The sequence below is a fragment of the Chlorocebus sabaeus genome, chromosome 11 (assembly GCF_047675955.1).
Source record: "Chlorocebus sabaeus isolate Y175 chromosome 11, mChlSab1.0.hap1, whole genome shotgun sequence".
Lineage (NCBI taxonomy): Eukaryota > Metazoa > Chordata > Mammalia > Primates > Cercopithecidae > Chlorocebus > Chlorocebus sabaeus.
In genome coordinates, this window is record NC_132914.1 from 13,215,031 (window position 1) to 13,236,410 (window position 21,380).

General features: G+C 44.7%; 1 protein-coding gene and 1 pseudogene across 3 annotated transcripts in view; one reads left to right on the forward strand and one right to left on the reverse strand.

Annotated features, from left to right (window-relative positions):
- BORCS5 (BLOC-1 related complex subunit 5) overlaps nt 1-18,319 on the forward strand; it is a 106,738-nt gene extending 88,419 nt beyond the window's left edge. For all 3 annotated transcript variants that reach the window (XM_007967698.3, XM_007967697.3, XM_037990335.2), the window contains one exon: nt 17,624-18,319. In XM_007967698.3, the coding sequence (XP_007965889.3) occupies nt 17,624-17,854 (231 nt within the window). In that variant the 3' untranslated portion in view covers nt 17,855-18,319. The remainder of the gene's footprint in view (nt 1-17,623) is intronic.
- On the reverse strand, nt 1,838-4,917 carry LOC140712738 (AP-3 complex subunit sigma-1 pseudogene; annotated as a pseudogene).
- Nucleotides 18,320-21,380: the final 3,061 nt, after the last annotated feature.

The following is a 21,380-nucleotide window of genomic DNA, read 5'->3' on the forward strand; positions in this document are numbered from 1 at the left end:
CTTCCTTTCCACCTCTTTGTCCATTGTCTTCAATTCTTTTATTTTTATTTATTTATTTATTTATTTATTGAGATGGAGTTTTGCTTTGTGGCCCAGTCTGGAGTGCAATGGCGATCTCAGCTCACTGCAACCTTTGCCTTCTGGTTTCAAGCGATTCTCCTGCCTCAGCCTCCCGAGAAGCTGGGATTATAGGCGCCTGCCATCATGCCTGGCTAATTTTTGTATGTTTAGTAGAGATGGGGTTTCACCATGTTGGCCAGGCTGGTCTCAAACTCCTGACGTCGTGATCCGTCCGCCCTGGCCTCCCAAAGTGCTGGAATTACAGGCATGAGCCACTGTGCCCGGCCTCGTCTTCAATTCTTTAAGGGCTTATTCTTCCAGCCTGTCTCCTGCTCATGCCCAGTGTTCAGGCACGTTCCCTTACCCTGTATTCTTTATGATACTCGCCGCCTAGTGTCACAGTATACTTAGCATCTCAAAAGCAGTCTTTATAGGATGCAGCCACACTTTACAATAGCCCTGAAGACCCCGCATTGACATTCTTGAAGTGGCAGCTCTGCCCGCCTTGGGGATAACTTTTTTAGCCTTCCACCCGTGCCCTGGAGAATGGGGCTTCTTACCAGTGTCTCAGAGGACTCCACAATCTCTGTCTGCGGAAGGTAGACAGAGAGCGGACGCGTGCTGAAGAGCTTCATCCTTCCCCACTGCCGCTCTGGAGGGGTTGCAGAGAGGGAGCCTCGAATGAGTCAGGGCTGGGGTGCTCGGTTGCAGACGGGGCCTTCTCCAGGAGGCAAAAGATCTCAGATGTCTACGTGCCCTACACCGCTGTCTTTCATGGGACCCGAGGAAAGCTCTCCCAAGGAAAGGGAGGAGTGGGACTTCGGACCCTCAGGCTTTTATTTTTACTCACGATGTTTTTCTTTTCCTGATTTGCTGGCATCAGTGCCGTTTTCAAGGCCTTTTGTGGCGGGGAGGTATAATCTGCCTGTTTAGTTTTGGAAGCTGCTGAACGGTTTTAGGATTTATTTCCCACTTTCCCACCTAGACATGATGCCAAGAGTAAGAAGGCATCAGAGGAAACTGGGCAAGTCCTAAAGTAATTATTGGAACAGTCATGCAATTCAAATTCCTGCCGTTCTGATATCTCTGAATTCTCTTGAAGACCTGAATCAAATGTGTTCTTTTTCTGAGACATGTAGATACATTGTTTGAACAAAGGAAACAGGGTGACTTCAAAATGTCCAGTATGTGGAAATCGATGTGGTTCAGCCTGTGGGGTAATGAATGAAAACACTGGCGACAGTCGGGCCCATTGTTTGTCATGGTGCAACAGGAAGTGGTACACTAATAAGGAGCCGGGGAGGTTTAGGTAATTCAGAAGGAAGCAGACGTGTGTGCAGTTTTGACTGATGCCCTTCTCACTGCAGATCCAGGCTCACCGAGCAGGTTCCTATGACTGATGGACGTGGAGATGTCTGATTGGATTTTGTCATTTGATTTTTGACACTGACGAATGATAGATTTTTATTTCCCTTATGGTCAGAAATAGTATCTTGAAAAACTTCACTTTAGATCATAGTTTTCACACACAGTTATAATTCACTGGGTAAAGCATAGTAGAACAAGCTATGGAAAAGGAAATGTCACTGGTAGACTTGGGTCGCTTTGGACAGGTATGGTGGCCCTTGGAATCGGGAGATCTGGAATTCACTCCTGGCCCCGTCAGTCCCAGCCGTGAGAGCTTAGGGATAGCGCGTGCCCACTCTGGGAGCAGTCTTCATCTGTAAAAGGAGCGGGGTGCTCAGGACCCTTGTACCTCGTTTTTTTACAGCTGAAGATTGCTTTGTCTAAGCCCCCTTGGTAAGCTCAAGAATTGTGAAATGTTTGTACAAGTGAGATGTCAAGAGTACAAAGTGTACAAACCAACTACCAGTGAAAATGTCATTGAAGTTTGTCTGCTAACAGATAGTTTATTCCCTTTGGTCTCCTCTCAGTTTTTGTTTTGTAAATGTCCATGTTTTGTCTGGTAATTTGTTATTTTTATTATTAGAAAAGTAAACCCCAAAGTGTTTTTCCATTCCGCTTGACTGCATAAAAAATTGCCATTTAAATTCATCTCTTAAGGAGTTCAAAAAGGCATTAAACACACTGCTCAACATGGTATGTATTTAATTGAAATGAGTTGACATTTGAATTAATTAGCGCTTTAGAAAAGATAGGCAAAAATTAGGCCAGAAAGCATGGGTTTGAATTCTGGCTTCACTGCTAGTATGAACTATGTGACCCTGGGCACCTTTTGTCACCTCTGAATCTCTAATTTCTCATCTCTAATAGGAGAGTGACACTTTCCCTATGAAGTGTGGTGAGGTATAAAGATAATGTATGCAAACTACACAGTACAGTATCTGACAATTAGTAGATACTTAATGGATAGCAGCTGTAACTGTTATACATTATTTTATTACAATAATTAAAATAACTAGAAAATTTGTGTATATTATGTACTGGCTTCTACCTACCAAATCATTGTAACATGATGTGCATTGATTACCAAAAGAAATAGTCCACCAGTGTGGATGCCAGTTTTGTTTCTGTTAGAGTGTGTGGAGTGAGATTTACCAGAGAGGGATTTCTCTTTTCTGGTTGACAGATCAAAGGTACGCCTGTGAGAATAAATGGTGAGAATGTATTCTTTTTTTTTTTTTTAACAGTGATAAAATATACTTTTATTACTTTGTTGAGTCAGAGGGTTATAAAAAAATTATTGCTAAAGTAGGTATCAGGCAAACAGAAAGGTGCTTTAGAAGTCTGGTTACCTTGGAGTTTATTTAAACTAAGAGAAAAACGTCATGATGTTTCCATGCAATACATATTTGGTTCTTTAACAATTGTGTGACAAACAGCAGAAGGAATTAAGGAATGCCGCACTTGTGATCCATACAAAACACCAACATTTTAGGTTGTACGTTATTAAAGAAATATCTCAAACACTTTGAAACACTGTAGTAGCCAATACATAGAGGCATGCCGTAGGTGGGCACAGGAACGCAGTTTAGAAAAATAAATCACATAAGAACTACTCAATTTCTTTAAAATCACTGAGAAAGAAAAGCAACATTGAGCTGGCCGGGCGCGGTGGCTCCCGCCTGTCACCCCAGCTCTTTGGGAGGCCGAGGCGGGCAGATCACAAGGCCAAGAGATCGAGACCATTCTGGCCAACATGGTGAAACCCTGTCTAATTTTTGTACTAAAAGTACTAAAAGTACTTTTTTTTTTGGTACTAAAAGTACAAAAATTAGCTGGGCAAGGTGGCGGGCGCCTGTAGGCCCAGCTACTCAGGAGGCTGAGGCAGGAGAATGGCGTGAACCTGGGAGGCAGAGCTTGCAGTGAGCCGTGATTACACCACTGCACTCCAGCCTGGGCGACAGAGCAAGACTCCGTCTCAAAAAAAAAAAAGAAAAGCAACATTGAACTTTCTTATTGACTTTACACAGCTTCTATAGAGTGCTTTGAGTTAAATCCAAGAGCAAAAGTTGACTGTCCTCCTCTAGTTTTGGTAAACAACTGCCTGGTAAACCTACATGACTTCCTCTCCCTGGATTTTACCTGGGAGTAGCCTTTTAAAATTTTTATTTAAAAGAGGGCAGGTTTGGCACTTTTATAGTGATGTCATCAATGTTAATATTTCTTGGGATCTCAGGAAGATTCAGGTTTTTTTACAGCTGGTACATTACAGGCTGAAGCTCCCACTAAGCCAGCCTCAGATTTTTCCAGCTTATTTTGTGCATCAATTTGTGTAACAATCCCATTCATGTTTGTCTCCAATACCAATCCTCCATCACCATTTCTGCGAGAATATTGTGAACCTTGCCTACATGGAAAATCAAATCCAATTCACAAACATTTTCAAAACATTTGTCTAATGTTTCCACAAATACGTAGGGCTGTTAGAACTTGGAGAGCTGCGGCTTCCCGTGGTTGTTTAGATTGGGATCGCCTTGATCATGGCTGAGCCGGGCCCACCGGGTGGGCACTGGGGGCCAGGGTGGGGGCCGGCGGGCAAACCTCACCTCCGTCATCTCGCCGGCGATCCTTCCCCACCCACTCCCTCCCGCACACCGGCAAGAGTTTATTCTTACAGGCTGCCATTGCAAACTACTGCCTTCAGAAACAAGGTCACTTCAGAGGGTCCAAAATGTGGTAATTAGTGCCATTCAGCCTGTGGTGTAATTAAGGAAAACTTTTGGCCATTGTTGTCCCTTGTGCAAGAGAGAGGCGTCCACGAAAGATTCATACACCCAAACCCTCCATGGGAATGGTGATCTGGAGGAGGGTTGGACAGCCAGAAAGCACACAGTTGGCCCTGAAAGGTTTTGTTGCAGCCTGTCATACCCTAACCTTTATAATCTGTCTGAATCTCTACTGCAGGTCAAGTAACCATGGTCTGGGGGGGATAGAGGTGGCAGGTGGGCTAGAATGTGCCATATCTTGATTTGTGGCGATGGGCCTCCTACTCTTCGGAATGGAGACAGCTAATACCATGAGTCAAAGACCAAATCATGGGATAGTCAATGTATGAAAACACAAGCACCGGGTTCGCAAAGTGGATGAAAGGTCTTGAAGAAGGTGTCAGAAGCAAAAAATGGTGAGTATGTGAGGAGATGGAGATTTTAATTAGCATGACTATAGAAATCACTTCACTATGTATATGTATGTCAAAACATGTTGTGTGCTGTAAATATAGATTTTATTTAAAAAAAAATGAATGCTGTCAGTACGAGTCCATTTAAAAATCAGTAGGCTTGAAGGTTCAAGGAAATTGCTGAGAACTGGCATCTCGCACTTCCTTTTGGGGTTAGTTGATGCATGGTATAGTTAATGTAAAGATCCAGGATCTTAGGAACACAGCTTTTTACCTTGGACTGTTCCTCTTGCAGACTCCACCTTCCTTTATGATTAAAAATGTATTACTTAGCCTCATCAATTTGTTTCAGAGCCGCTTTCGTAGTGTCTAGTCCAGGATTCCCAGATAGGTTTCTTCATCTTTGTAAACTCGAAAGTGGCCATCTGGGGTTCAGTGTCAAGACAGGTTCTGAGTCCAAGTCAGATTTAAAGAATAACCATGATGCATTACTGGTATCTGTCAGAGGTCTGGGAGAAGGAATTGAATGTATTTGAATACATTTATTTTATTATTTTTTAAAAATTGAGTTATTCACATAGTTCACCCTTTTACAATGTGCATTTCAGTGGTTTCAGTATTCTTACAAGATTGTGCAGCCACAACTATGTAATTCCAGAACATTTTCATCTCCCTAGAAAGAAACTCTGCGTACATCAGCAGTCACTCCCCATACCTCCATTCCCCTACCCCTGGGAACTGCCGGTCTCCTTTCTGTCTCTGTGGATTTGCCTGTTGGGGGTATTTCATATAAAGGGAATCGTGATATGTGGCCTTTGTGTCTGGTTTCTTTTACTTAGCATGATGTTTTCAGGGTTTATCCATGTTGTAGCTTATATCAGTATCTCATATCTTTTTATGGATGAAGAATATTTTATTCTGTGGATAGACCACATTTTGTTTATCCATTTCTCAGTGGATGGACATTTGGGTTGTGTCTACTTTTTGCCTATTGTGAATAATGCTGCTATAAAAATTTGTGTTCAAGGTTTTGGGTGAACATATAAGTTACTTCTCTTGGGAATATATGTGAAGTGAAATTGCTGGCCGTAGAGTAACTTTATGTTTAACTTTTGGAGAAACGGCCAAACTCTGCTCTTCAAAATGACTGTCCTATTTTACATGCCTACCAGCAATGCACAGGGGTTCCGGTTTCTCCACACCCTCACTAACATTTGTCATTGTCTGCCTTTTCATTTGAGCCATCCTAGTGGGTGTGAAGTTGTATTCTTTTGCTTTTGATGTGCACTTCTCTAATGTCCAACGATGTTGAACATCTTTTCCTGTGTTTATTGGCCATTTGTATATCTTCTTTGGATAAATGGCTTCAGTTGTAATTCCAAGGCCAGATTTTTGCCCTAGGAACAGGACTGATTTATATAGTTAGGCTAACTGCTTCCTAATTGGGAGAATTGGTAGTTCTGAATTTCAGAAACATCTGAGAAGGGTGGATATTGAAGCTTTATATAAAACATTGTAGCAGTTTTCTTGGAATGTGATTATGATTTGGGAACTTCTTAGTTTTACTACCATGAAAAAACTTCCAAGCATATTTTGCCATTCATTGTTAGAATAATATAAACATACATGTTTATAGCAGTGTTGTGTTTTCAGATCATTCTTACATATATTATCTCATAACCATTACAACACTGCCATGAGATAGGATGAATATTAGCCATTATTAGCCCCACTTTTAAAAAGTAGAAGCTGAGAGTCAGCTTGTGACTTGCCCAAGTTCACCAACTAGTAGGATTTAAATTCAGGTCTTCTGACTTACTTTGTTAATGGTAATGAATTATTAGTGATGTCAAGGATTTGAAGGGTGAGCTTACATTGCTAAAAATCAGCAATATGCCCATCTTCAAATAACAGATTGTTACTGGCCTCAGAATGTTATTTGAATAGCTGTACAACAGGATGAATTGTTACTTTTCCATTTAGCCCCTTTAGCTACAAAGTGCTTACAATAAAAGAGCAGAATTACATATCACTGCCTGCTCATTACATTTTGAACCCAGAAGGAAATCTAGCCAAAGAAAGAACAAAGCCGGGGATGGATTTAGGACCCTAAAAAGAGGCAGCGTTTGGTTAGCTGGCCTCAACCCATCATGCCGCCTCCTCCCAGCCTCCATATTCCTAAACTGACCTCCTTGGGAAACAGGAATTTAAATGTAGAATGAGTGCAGAGAAAGTGAGATATCTATTGAGATCAAATAAAAATTAACCTTGATACTAATGTTAACTGAGAGACACCACATTAAAAGCTAAACATTACCTTTAAAGGGTGGGAAAGATGAGTGACTTTTTTTTTTTTTTTTTTTTTTTTTTTTGAGACGGAGTCTCTCGCTCTGTCGCCCAGGTTGGAGTGCTGTGGCCGGATCTCAGCTCACTGCAAGCTCCGCCTCCCGGGTTCACGCCATTCTCCTGCCTCAGCCTCCCGAGTAGCTGGGACTACAGGCGCCCGCCACGGCGCCTGGCTAGTTTTTTGTATTTTTTTAGTAGAGACGGGGTTTCACCATGCTAGCCAGGATGGTCTCGATCTCCTGACCTTGTGATCCACCCGTCTCGGCCTCCCAAAGTGCTGGGATTACAGGCTTGAGCCACCGCGCCCGGCCAGATGAGTGACTTTTTAAATGCAGTCTTGAGCTGGGTACAGTGGCTCACATCTGTAACCCCAGCACTTTGGGAGGCTGAGGAGGGAAGATCACCTGAGGTCAGGAGTTCGAGACCAGCCCGGCCTACATGGTGAAACCCCGTCTCTACTAAAAATACAAAAATTAGCCAGGCGTGGTGACGCACACCTGTAATCCCAGCTACTTGGGAGGCTGAGGCAGGAGAATCACTTCAACCTGGGAGGCGGAGGTTGCAGTGAGCCGAGATTGCACCACTGCCCTCCAGCCTGGGCGACAGAGTGAGACTTGGTCTTTAAAAAAAAAAAAAAAAAAAAAAAAAAAAGGTGTCTTAAGTCCATATGAGCCCATATGCAGTCTTTGTTTTTAACATTTCTTTCAAACGTAAGTATCTTGGGGATAGAAAAATAAGTCTGTTGATCATATGGATGTGAATTTTGTTAACTGTGAAACACAGCTTACCTGCTCATTTTTCTTTTGACCCATGAGGGTTATTAAATTTGCTTTTGATCATTTCGTACATATCTACATCTTAAGTTTTTAGGATTTAAAAGTTGTACACTATCTTTATGAAGTTCTCACTGTTACGTTGCACATCTTTTCTAACTTAAAATAAGCCCTTGTAGTATGTGACTAATTCGGAAAGTTTACCTTTACTTTGAAAAGAACTACAGCAAGCATAGTAAGGGCAGTTGTGGTACATCACGCCTGTAATCCCAACACTTTGGAAGGCTGAGGGGGTGGATGGCTTGAGGCCAGGAGTTTGGAGATCAGCCAGGGCATCATCGTGAGACCCCATCTCTACAAAAAATAAAAAACAAAAATTATCCAGGCATGGTGGCATACACATGTAGTCTTAGCTACTCAGGAAGCTGAGGTGGGAGGACTGCTTGGACCCAGGAATTCGAGGCTCCCGTGAGCTATGATCAGGCCACTGCACTCCAGCCTGGGCAACAGAGCGAGACCCTGTCTCCAAAAAACAAACCACAGTGACATCTTTCATAGCGTGACCCATCTGCTTCAAACCAGCATCAAAGCTTATTTTATCAGGAAATTTTATGTCACAGAAGTTTTTGAAGCACTGTACCCTCTTGTTGGAGAGGATATCATTTATTAAAGCTTTTGGTTTTGCTTTCAAAATATTTTTTGAAAAATATCCATGGACGCATGTACACGTATGTATTTTTACTTTTACCATATTGGACAGCATCAAACGGTGGTAATAGTTACTCATTACTCTCAACATATAGATCAGAAACACATGGAAGGACTTGTAGGTAAATAATGATTTCAGTTATGACGTAGTGCGAAATGATTCTATCAGGAAACTGGGATGAGTAATGTGACTCTGTTGTAAGATTTTCGGTAGCAGAAGTACAGAACAGAAATAAAACATATCAGCAAAAAACACAATGGTAAGTTGTCATCTGAGTGATTGTGTAAGCCTTGAAGATAGTTAATGTAACCGAGAGGAGGCGTCCACATAAGCTCCCGCCTTCACAATAGATAGCTTGTGTCTATTTGGATATCACAAAATGTCATTTGCTGTTTTTTTCTGCTTTCATGCACTACATTTCTTATCTTACTTTTTCATTCTTCATGTAAAAGAGGTTTCTAGACAGAGTTTCTGTTTCAGTTCACATACATTTTATCATCGATGGAGCTCCTTTTTCCTTAGGACTGTTCTAGGAGTTTTATGTATGTTACCTCGTTTAATTCTCATGTCAACTCTATAAGGTAGGCATTGTCAATGTCCCCAATTTAGGGGACAAAGAAGCTGAGGGTCAGCAAGGTTAAGTAACTGGCTCAAGGTCATGAAGGTAATGAGTCATCTGCAGAAGCAAGATTTTGACACAGTTCTCTCTGATGCTACTGTCTGTATCCGTAAGTGATGTATATTTTAGTTAGAAAACTGGGATGGTTACTCAACTTCACAGTAATTCTTTATTTTATTGCTTCTATAGAAGCTCTCTCCCCTCCCGCACAAACTCTGAGTCACTCAGCCTGAGCTCAGGAATGATTTCAGATGTCTAAATAGGTCATTTGCAGGGTCTGGGTGGTCTACCCACAGCGGAGGTAAAAGCTCTGGCTCAGTCTTGGCGGCTGAACCATTGCGAATGTAAGCCAGTGGATCTGAAGGCAATTGAGTTCTGTTCTGCCACTCCAGCTCAGGCAGGACAGCCGCTTCCATGAAACAGGGCCCCTCTGAGGTTAGATGTGCAGCCTTAGTGGGCATCAGTGTCATGAATAGCCGCTCCTCGTTTGGCAGCAGTAACTATCCAGAGACAAAGGATGGGATTCGGGATAATTGTGGTCATAAGTTAGAAGTCTCCAGAGTCCTTAGAGGAATTTGAAAACTGAAGAGAATTTTTTTCTTTCCACACTGTGTCAGGGCTTTAGCAAAGGAGTTCTGTTGTGACAATTGTCTGGGTCACATCTGCCTACTCTTTTTTTTTTTTTTTTTTTCCTTATCTGTAGTCCAGCTTCCTTAACAGTGCCCAAGGGCGCAATCTCCACACTGTTAATAGTTTTACTCTTAACACCTCCTTGGCTCCTTTGTCCCAGGAAGGTGAGATCCCACTTCCAGGCGATCTCCTGCAGGGCTTTTCCCCGAGCCTCTGACCCATTTCTAGCCCATATTTCCCCTCAACAACAATAATTCAATCATGTTTTCAGTTCTCCTGAAACAATCCCAAATGTTGAATTTTTTCTTAGTGTTGAATTATAAGAGTTATTGATATATTCTGGATGTAGACTGTCATTTGATATAGATAGATAGTGAAATTTTTTCTTTCTTTCTATTTTTGGCCGTTATTTTCATAGGGAATAAAATATTATGAATATTTTCTCAGTCTACTGCTTGCCTTGCCTTTTCATTTTCTTTCTTTCTTTCTTTCTTTTTTCTTTTCTTTTTTTTTTTTTTTTTTTTTTTATTGAGACAGTCTTGCTGTGTCACCCAGGCTGGAGGGCAGTGGTGCGATCTTGACTCACTGCAACTTCTGCCTCTTGCGCTCAAGAGATACTCCTGGCTGGGCGCAGTGGCTAACGCTTGTAATCCCAGCACTTTGGGAGGCCAAGGCTGGTGGATCGTGAGGTCAGGAGCTCGAGACTATCCTGGCTCACACGGTGAAACCCCATCTCTACTAAAAATACAAAAAATTAGCCAGGCATGGTGGCACACGCCTGTAGTCCCAGCTACTCAGGAGGCTGAGGCAGGAGTATCGCTTGAACCTGGGAGTTGGAGGTTGCAGTGAGCCAAGATCGCGCCACTGCACTCTAGCCTGGCTGACAAGGCCAGACTCCATCTCAAAAAAGAAAAAAAAAAAAAAAGAGATATTCTCCTGCCTCAGCATCGTGAGTGGCTGGGATTACAGGTGTGCACCACCACACCTGGCTAATTTTTATATTTTTAGTAGAGACAGGGTTTCACCATATTGGCCAGGCTGGTGTCAAACACCTGACCTCAGATGATCTGCCTGCCTGAGCCTCCCAGAGTGCTGGGATTACAGGCATGAGCCACTGCACCCGGCCTCATTTTCTTAATGGTATCTTTTTTTTTTTTTTTTTTTTTTTTGAGATGAAGTTTTGCTCTAGTTGCCCAGGCTGGAGTGCAATGGCGCGATCTCGGCTCACCGCAACCTCCGCCTCCCGGGTTCAGGCGATTCTCCTGCCTCAGCCTCCCGAGTAGCTGGGATTAACAGGCATGCGCCATCAGGCCCAGCTAATTTTGTATTTTTAGTAGAGACAGGGTTTCTCCATGTTGGCCAGGCTGGTCTCGAGCTCCTGACCTCGGGTGATCCACCTGCCTTGGCCTCCCAAACTTCTGGGATTACAGGTGTGAGACAACGCGCCCGGCCTTAATGGTATCTTTTTAAGAGAAGATTTTAGTTTTGATGAAAATCAGTTTAACCATTTTTATTTTATGGTTAACACTTATTGAAACTTAGAAATCTTTGCATACCCCAAGGTAGCAAATATATATTTTTTTCTTTTTTTTTTCTTTTTTTTTTCTTTTTTTTTTTAGACAGAGTCTCGCTCTGTCACCCAGGCTGGGGTGCAATGCCGAGATCTCAGCTCACTGCAACCTCTGCCTCCCGGGTTCAAGCGATTCTCCTGCCTCAGCCTCCCAAGCATATGGGACTACAGGCATGCACCACCACATCCAGCTAATTTTTTGTATTTAGTAGAGATGGGGTTTCACCATATTGGTCAGGCTGGTCTCGAACTCCTGACCTCAGATGATCCATCCGCCTCGGCCTCCCAAAGTGCTGGGATTACAGACGTGAACCAGCGAGCCTGGCCAAGGTAGCAGAAATTTTTCTCCTATATTTTCTTCTAAAGTTTTGTAGTTTTAGCTTCTATATTTAGGTCTGTGATCCATCTATGTTAATTTCTTGTGTATACAGGGTGAGATGTAAGGGTCCAGGTTCATTCTTTCTCTTTGTGGATATCTAGATATTCCAGCACAAATTGTTGAAAAACTTTTTCCCCTATTGAATTGCCTTGGAACCTTTGTAACAACAACAAAAAAAATCAATTAACCGTATATTTTTAGATCATTTGTACACTGTCTTTTGTTTCATGGATCTGTGCGTGTCTATGCCAGCACCACGCTATCCTGATTACTATAGCTTTATAGTAAGTCCTGAAATCAAGTACTATAAGTCTTCAAACTTTGTTCTTTCATTTATTTTGGCCATTCTGTGTACTTAGAATCAGCTTACCAATTCCTGTAAAACAATGCCTTCTGGAACTTTTACTTGGATTACAAATGAACCTCTTAATCAATTTGACACCAACACCTTGACTGTGTTGAATCTGACAATCCGTGAACATGATATACTTCATTTCCTAAGATCCCTTTTAATTTTTCAGAGCAATGTTTTGTAGTATCAGCATACAGGTCCTGTACACATTTCGTTGAATTTTTCCCTAAGTATTTCATGGTGCTGACGCAGTTGTAAATAGTATTCTTTTATTCCACTGTCTTATCATTCATTGTTGTGTAGAAATACAGTTGATTTCTGTATGCTGACCATGTATCTTGCAACCTTGCTAACTTCACTTTAATAGTTTTTAGTGGATTTTTAAAGATTTTCTAAGTGCATAATGTCATCTGCAGATAAAGACCCTTTTATTCCTTTCTAATTTTTTGCCTTTTACTTAGTTTATTGCATTGGCTATTGCATTTAGTACAGTGTTGAATAGAAGTGGTAAGAGTGGAGACGTGCTTGCCTTGTTCCTAGTCTTAGGGAGAAAAAAGTCTTTCACCAATAACTATATTGTTAGCTGGAGGTTTTTCATAGACACCCTTTATCAGGTTGAGGAAGTTTCCTTCTGTTCCTACTTTGCTGAAAAAATTTCCTAATAAATGCATGTTCAGTTTGTTGAATGCTTTTTCTTATATCTGTTAAGACAGTCATAGATTTCTAACCTCTATTCTGTTGAAATGGCAAGTTACTTTGATTGATTTTTCAGATGTTGAAAAAGCGTGTCTCCTTGACATAAGCATTACTTGGTGATAAAGTATTATCCTTTCTGTGTATTTCTGGATTTGATTTGTTAATATTTTGAGTTCATGTATTGGGTGGACCAGCCAAGTAGGCAAATGGGCCCACAGCATCCGTATAAGGTATTTGGAACAACCCTGAGCATATTCTACAGATGCCTGATACCGTCATGAGGCCTGGAGTTCTATCCTCAAATCATCTCCCCTTCTTTTTCACTTGTCCTTTGAAATGGACTGCCCCCAGAGATGATATATGAATCTGGAGGGCAAAGTTTGAAGTATGAGTTTGAGTAAATGATGAGTTCCTTGAAGGCAAAGGTTTTATTGCATTCTTCTTTTTTTTTTTTTTTGGTCTGTGATGGGGCCTTGCTCTTTTTTTCCAGGCTGGAGTGTAGTGGTCTGATCACAACTCACTGCAGCCTCGACCTCCTGAGAACAAGCAATTTTCTCACCTCAGCCTCTGGAGCAGGTGGGACTACAGGTGTGTTCCATCACACCTGGCTAATTTTTATTTGATTTTCTTGTAGAGATGAGGACTCACTGTGTTGTCATGGCTGCTCTTGAGTTCCTGGGCTCAAGTGGTCCTCCTACCTCAGCCTCCCAAAATGCTGAGATGGCAGGCATGAGCCACCACGCCTGGCCAGCATTCATATCTATCAGTATCAGATTATATTAACCAGTGTTACAGAAACCCCAAATGATGGTGGCTTCTACAAAATGAAAGTTTATTCTTCTCTCTCAGGCCTGGTCTGCTCTTAGCCATAGACATCCTCACGGACCCAGGCTGCTTCTAGCTTGTGATATGCCAACTCCAGGATGTAACCTTTGTTATTCTCATGGTCTACATGGGGTGCACCTGCATTTCAGCAGCAGCAGCAGAGCGGAGGAAGGGACAGTGGAGAAGAGAAGCGACAAAGAGTGCGTGCCAGCTGACTTCCCAGGAAGGCGCCTGGAGGCTGCCAGGAGAGACGTCCTGGCACACGCTGTGGACCAGAACTTGGTCATGTGTCACGGCAAGGCGAGGGTTTTGAGGCAGGAGGTGTGGAGAATAAAGAGTCGTTCACTTTCTACTCGAAAATCAGCTAGTTTATTCATTTAATTTTTGTTAAGTTCTTGAAACAAAGTTATTTGCAACTTATATGTTTCTGGGCCTGAGTTTCCTGGAATAGTAAAGTCATGTTAACAGAAACAGCGGAAAAGAAAATTCATGTTAATGTACACGGTGAGCTGTGTGGGTGTAAGCAGTTTTGGTTCTCAATATCTATATCCTAGGACCTCGCATAGTGCGTGGCACATGGCACGTGATGCTAGTCAGTAACTGTCTGTTGCCCGTATGTTAATAGCTCACACTTACCCAGTGTTCAACTGTGTGCTGGGCAGGATAATAATGTTCTCCTTGCAGAATCTCATTTAATCCTCAGGACAGTCTCTTAATGTTGTTATCCCCACTACCTTACAGATGAGGAAACCGAGGCTTACATGTATTTTGATTCATTTGTTCAACAAATATTTATTCAGGACCTGCTATGTGCTAGGTACTGGAGATATAGCAGGGTTTAAAGCACATCAAATCCTTGCTCTCATGGAATCACCCTTCTGGGTAATTTTCTAAAATCACATAGATACTGGATCGAGGGTAGCCCTTAAACCTAGGTAGTCGGACTCCAGAACCTGCAGTCTTAACCGTTGTTTTATTGGTAGATGAATGGATTGATGAGTGGGGCGAACAAAAATTGTAACTATCCATTTCAGAAACAAGCTTCGTGGCTGCCCTTTAGCTCCAGCTTGGATGGTTAGATTGCCCTGTGTGAAGCTGGATCTTTTTTTTTTTTTGGATATGGAGTCTCACTCTGTCACCAAGGCTGGAGTACAGTGACGCGATCTTGGCTCACTGCAACCTCTGCCTCCTGGGTTCAAGCCATTCTCCTGCCTCAGCCTCCAAGTAGTTGGGACTACAGGTGTACGCGGCCACGCCTGGCTAATTTTTTTGTATTTTAGTAGAGACGGGGTTTCGCTGTGTTGCCCAGGCTGGTCTCAAATGCCTGAGCTCAGGCAATCCGCCCTCCTCGGCCTCCCAAAGTGCTGGGATTACAGGCGTGAGCCACTGCGCCCGGCCAAGCTGGGTCTTTTGAATGGCTGTGGAGTATTCAGTGAGGTAGCCCTAGGTGACATCATCACACCCCTGTTTATCCAGAAGACAGTTAGTATATATGCTATCTTGTTAGAATCCGTGTGCCAAAAATAGAAGTAGGAAAGGCAAATAAGGATATATCCCTAGATTGTCGAAATGGTGATTGAGAATTGCATGAGATACTGGTTTACTGCCTACGGTCACATCAGATGCGTTGCGATGAGCGTGTGTCTGGGGGTTCATAGAGGAAAGGTAGGGATTATGGATCAGGGACAGTGTTACCTCCAAGAGCAAAGGGCAGAGACATCAAAAATAGGCATCTCCAGCTTTACTATCCTTTTCCAGATATTCCATTGTTGCTTGCACCAGGTTGAGACTTTCTTTGTGACAAAGAATGGGGTAAACATTTAAAAGGTAGTAACTTTCCCTCCATCTGATCCAGTCTTCTGTAATGCCATGCCACGTGCCAACAGAAGTCTCATAGAGCATCAGTGGTACAGGCTCTTGCTCAGGAAATATGTGTAAAAGGGGGGAGCTGCTGGACTTCGGAGATCTGGGGTCTAGTGTAGGTTCTGTCGTTGTGAGATCTTCAAAATCACGCAAACTCAAGTTTCCGCCTTTGTTTTTTTTTTCTTCCATGGAGCATAATGGAAGTAAGACATGATATCAGCACGCATGAACAACCTGCTTGAACTCAGTGTGCTTATCTCAGCATTAACAGAAAGTGCCTTTACAAAAGCTCTGGCAACATTAAACCCAGGCTCCAACTGGATGTGCAAACGTGTAGGGAAGTACGTGCCATTTGACAAGTACCTGATGAAGATGGCTGTGAACAGTCTTCATCAGGTGTGAGTCAGGGGGATGGACTGACTGCCAGGGACTTTACACTTGATAAGTTAGAGCCTTGGAGGCCGTTTCAGATAGAAACGCTTCAAGTGTCTGTCTAGTCTGGGAGGGTGGCGGGGTGGAGGGCCAGAAATGCCCCGCCAAGTAAAATGATGCCCGAGAAGGTTCCCAATTCAGGATCCCACCTGGCTCCCCCGAGCCCCGCTGTCTCTCAGGTGTTTGGAGTGTTTCTCGGTGCTCATTGCAAGGCCACCCTGAAAAGGCCTGGCGGGTGACTGTCAGGACTGCAGGAATCTCCTGGCTCGCTACTTCCAAAGTGCTGAACGCCAGACAGGGCTGCAGAGGACCCCGGAACGTGTGCATTGTTCCCACATTATTTGGGGTTTCCCGCTCTGATGGTTTTTCTTTTTTTTTTCTCTTCTCCTTCTCCCCCTGCCCAACTAGCTGCTCCTCCTGCCCTGCAGGCACTCAAGCAAGCTGGGCAGGCCTGCCAGAGGACAGCAGCACTGAGGTGCTGTGGTCGCCTCCCGCCCCTCATGTCCTCCCCACACACGATAGCAAAAGGGAACTTATTTTTTCTTGGGGCTGGCTTTGGTCCCCCATGTTCCTGTTAGTTTGTTTTTGTGTCTCTCGAAGCCATTTTCCGAGGCTCTGTGGTACCAGGTGTTGAGCGCTTGTCCTGGTGCAAGGTGAGGAAGGGGAGTGCTCCAGGAATAAACCAGAAGGAAGGGGAGTGCTCCAGGAATAAACCAGAAGGAAGGGGAGTGCTCCAGGAATAAACCAGAAGGAAGGGCTGGAGGAGCCTGGGAACCTCGGGATAGGAGTGCGGGTCTCGGTAGTTGAGCTGTTTCTCTCCTGGCCTGGGACGGAAACAAGGGGTGAGGGGGTGGAAGTGGGGTCCATGCTGAGGAAGGGGTGCAGGTGCCGAACATGATGGCCATCTCCTCTCCCTATTTTTATCTGGGCGATAGGTACTAAAGAGCCTCTTAAGGGGAAGAGAAGACATCACTCAAGGGGAGCCCAGAGCCTGCAGTTTATTTAATGGGGGAAAAGGGTACATGAGATAGTCCTCACATTCTGACAAAAAACAGTGTGGTCTATTGTAAGAACAGGAGCCTTGGTTGCATTTTTGGCCCTGGCAGGGACAGCCACCCTTCCCTTGCCGTGTTCCCCGAGTCACTGCCAAACTGCAGCCGTTCGGGGAAGAGTGAGGGAAGAACATGCATTTTGGGGGTTGGGTTTTGTTGTTGTTGTTGTTGTTGTTGTTAGATACAGGGTCTCACTCTGTCGCCCAGGCTGGAGTACAGTGGCATGATCATGGCTCACTGCAGCTTCGACCTCCTGGACTCAAGCCATCCTCCCACCTCAGCCTCCCAAGTATCTGGGAGTACACGCCACACCACCACGCCCATCTGCTCCTGGTTTTTTTCTAGATGAGGAACCTGAGACACAAAGGATAAGTACTAGCAGCTCATGCATGTGGCAGAGCCAGACTCAGCCCCGGCCTGACGGATTTCCACATCCACGATTCCCCTCATACAGGGAGATAGAAATCTCAGGGTCTCAACAAGGTACAAATAACGCACATTCCCAGAACACAGAGCCGGGGACAGTCCCCTCTCAGTTCCCTTCTAAAGGTGGATCTGGCACAGCAGTTGATAAAGCTGTGTCCCTGAGGGGCTTTTTAGCCCTGGGTGCTTCCTGTAAAACTTGTCTGCTTGCACTTGGCCGGCGGGACTCTGTCCCTCACACGCTGGACACCTGGCCCTGCGGAGAGGACTTGATGAAACGAGGTGTAATGTACTTCTCTTTCCCGTCCACAGATGGATCTGTCTGTAGAAACTCTGTTCAGCTTCATGCAGGAGCGCCAGAAAAGATACGCCAAGTACGCCGAGCAGATCCAGAAAGTGAACGAGATGTCCGCCATCCTCCGCCGCATACAGATGGGCGTGGACCAGACCGTGCCCCTGCTGGACAGGCTCAACAGCCTGCTGCCCGAGAGCGAGCGGCTGGAGCCCTTCAGCATGAAGCCCGACCGCGAGCTCAGGCTGTAGCTGCCGCCCGGCCTGCCTGGGGCTGGGAGCCCCAGACACCGACACCCTGAGGAGGTTTGGAGCCAACATCGTATCATCTGACCAGGGCTGGAAGCCAGCGGGAGGCTCTGGTGCTCCCTGACGTGGGTACGAAGGAGTCCGGCAGGCGTGAAAATCTGACTTTGCCCAACTCTTTTCCTTGATGCAGTTTCCCTATGTGAGAGGAGCCAAACCAGTTCTCGGTGATAACTGAAGCTGGAACATGTGAATTATTAGGAATTCTTTGAAGAACTCTGCATTGAGAACTATTTTTATTTAGTTTTTTGTTTTTTTTTTTCAATTGAGAGTATGTATTGTAGTCCAGGTACTGGAATGAAAATATGGAGACAAGGGGAGAATGTTTTAAGAAGCTCTGTGTTCTCAGTGCCCTCATGACGTTTTCAGTGGGCTGTCTGGTTTACATGTCAACATGAAAAACTCACTGAATCTAGGTCTCTGTGTTGTTCCTGTTTTTACCCAGTTTCCGTCACACCGAGCTCTTATCTGGGGCGCGTCTTCCTGCCCAGGTGGAACACTGGCTTTTTGTTGACTGTCAGGTTATGGTGTCCCTTAGTCGTCATCAGAAACTGAAGCCTCCCTTTCCACACCCTCATCAGATTCATCTCCACTGATAACCGGTTTCCTTGATGTAGACATAGTTTAGCTTTCTTTTCAACACTGGCAGGATTCCAGTTTCTGTAACAAGGTTTTAAGCAGCATGTGGTTTTACTAGCCTAGAAAACGGTGGGACAGGAAGGCTCTGGACGCTGACTGCAGAGCTCTGTCATTCCACAGACCTTTCTTGCGCCCATTTGATGCCCGATATTGCACCAGGGATACAGATATGGCCGAATAGCCTCAGGCCTTCGTTTCTGGAAAAAAAAAACTCAAAAAGCTGCTGAATTTCTCTGGGAGTTTAGGAAAGGAAGTGATTTGAGTCACAACGAAAGTGCTTAGTGTCGTACTTTGCACATCCTAGGTGTTCTAATGGAAGGAAGGACTGGAGAAGCCAAGAACGGAATGCAGGGAGCAGACCTAGGCAGACGCCTTGAGCCTACGAGCCAGGACTGAAGGGAGTTGCTGGGGCTAGGACGCCATGCAGGCCAGCACCCTGTTCCCTGTGTTCCTGCAAGCCTCGGGAGGTTGTTTTCAGATGCCAGAAAGAGCCTTCAGTAGATTCACAAGATTAAAACTGATCCACTTAATTTACTGTATCTCAGCTAGACTTGATCTGATTCTAATCTTGGTTTGAGACAGGGTCTTGCTCTGTTGCTCAGGCTGGAGCTCAGCGGTGCAATCATAGCACACTGCCTCCTCAAACTCACGGGCTCCGGTGATCCTCCCGCTTCAGACTCCTGAGTAGCTGGGACTACAGGTATGTGCCACCAAATCCAGCTAATTAAAACAAAATTTTTTTTTAATTCTCCATTTTCAAATTTGAAAGAATAATACAATGAATATTCCTCTTTCACCTCAATTGACAAAAAATGGTATTTTTTTTTTTTTTTTTTTTTTTTTTGAGACGGAGTCTGGCTCTGTCACCCAGGCTGGAGTGCAGTGGCCGGATGTCTGCTCACCGCAAGCTCCTCCTCCCGGGTTTACGCCATTCTCCTGCCTCAGCCTCCCGAGTAGCTGGGACTACAGGCGCCTGCCACCTCGCCCGGCTAGTTTTTTGTACTTTTTAGTAGAGACGGGGTTTCACCGTGTTAGCCAGGATGATCTCGATCTCCTGACCTCGTGATCCGCCCGTCTCGGCCTCCCAAAGTGCTGGGATTACAGGCTTGAGCCACCGCGCCCGGCCAAAAAATGGTATTTTTAAGACATCACCATCATTGTCTTCCTTCTGGAGTATACAGAACCCAGTTCTGAACACAGGGATATGTTTGTAGCTTCGAAGAATGAAGGACTGTTTACAGAGCTACAAGAACAGCTCAGGTGCCATTATCCTCACTGCACTTAATACAGTGACACCTGAAAGCACAGGGTGGGCGGCAGCTCCAGCCTGGGAAGGCCGAGCCTTTCCACTGCCGCAGCGGTTAGTGGTTGGCACAGGGCAGAACGGCAGACCCAGCGCTGCACAAACCGCGCAGTCAGCCAGCTCTCCAGCCAACTGCGTCTACTTCTAAAGTAGAAGTTAGACAAAACATGGGGTTCACTTAGATTGGGGTCCTGAGTAGGTAAGTGATAGGCTACTTATTTATTACTGGGTGGAAGCAGAGAAGTATGGCAGAAGAACGATAAGCAAATTCAATACTTCTGGAAAGAATTCTGGTTAGTTTAATATTTTGATGGCACGTTGTGGTTTTTGCAGTGTCGTGAAATTGGCTAAACGGAACTGTGTTCCCAGTATTCCCTCCCTTGTTTGTTTCTCTGGTGAGGGTTGGCCACTCGAGGGATTTGCATGAGGTTTGGAAGTGGAAGTAGAGCGATAGCCGTGCGTCTTCACTGGAAGCCGATGTAGGTCAGGCCCTCTTCCATCTCGGGCACGTTTCCATGGATCTCCTGCATCTGTGGTGTGGGCAGCCACTGGGCCCACAGCTCCTTCCGCTCCCACAGAACTCTGCCTTTGGCTTTTCCAAACCCTGGGCCCGGTATGAGGACCAGCTTCTTGGTCTGTAGCCACAAGGATGAAGGTTTGGGGATGAGGAGAGACCAGCGTGGGCTCTGGTGAGAGACAGGTGCAGGTCCCGGCTTGTGGCTTGCAGGTCTGGGTTGTACTTGCTCTTCCCCACCCTCCTTCCCGGCCACCTGGCCTGTGGTCTGGTGAGGAAGAAACAGCCAAGCCAAGACTTGTACCAGCTCCTCTAATTGCTTAGGTCAAACCCCTTTCACAATCCTCTCTTTCTGCATCATTGCTAGTGGTTCTTCTCTGGAACCTCTGACTGGCAGCAATGCGTTACCAGTCCTTTCCGGAAACTCTGATGTGTTGCTATTTCCTGATGGAAACTGGGAATCTGAGTGATTTGTATTTCAAGAAGCAGTTATGCTGGATCTCTTTGTTAGTTAATACCCCATGACCTATCTGGCCGTTACGGGGTATTTCAGGGATAGGAGTTGTGAAAAAGCCCTTGGCTGGACGTTTCTAGCCTTAATCTTTGGCAAGCCATTTCATTTCCCTGAGCCTCAGTTTCCACCTCCCTACAGTGTGAGCGGGTCTGGGTGGGCTCTCACGGCCCTCCCAGCTCTAAGATTCCAAGTCTGCGATTCTGATACTAAGCTCCTGACTACAATGAGCATGTTTACCTGTTGTCTCAGAGCAGTGACCCTAGGTCTTGGTGGTGACTTTAAATTCCGAGCTCCCAAGGTAGAGCTGCTTTTCTTCCTTTTAATTATAAATTAGCCGTTCACTGGCTGCGCTTTCTAGAGCCTGTTTTGCTTATCTTGCGATCTGTTCATTTCTGTTTATGAACACTGTCAAATAGGCCTCTATCTGCAGTCTCCTGGTTTCCCTGGTTGAAGTGGAAGATTGCTAGAAACTGGCCTTCACTCCTCGTATTAGGTGTGTATA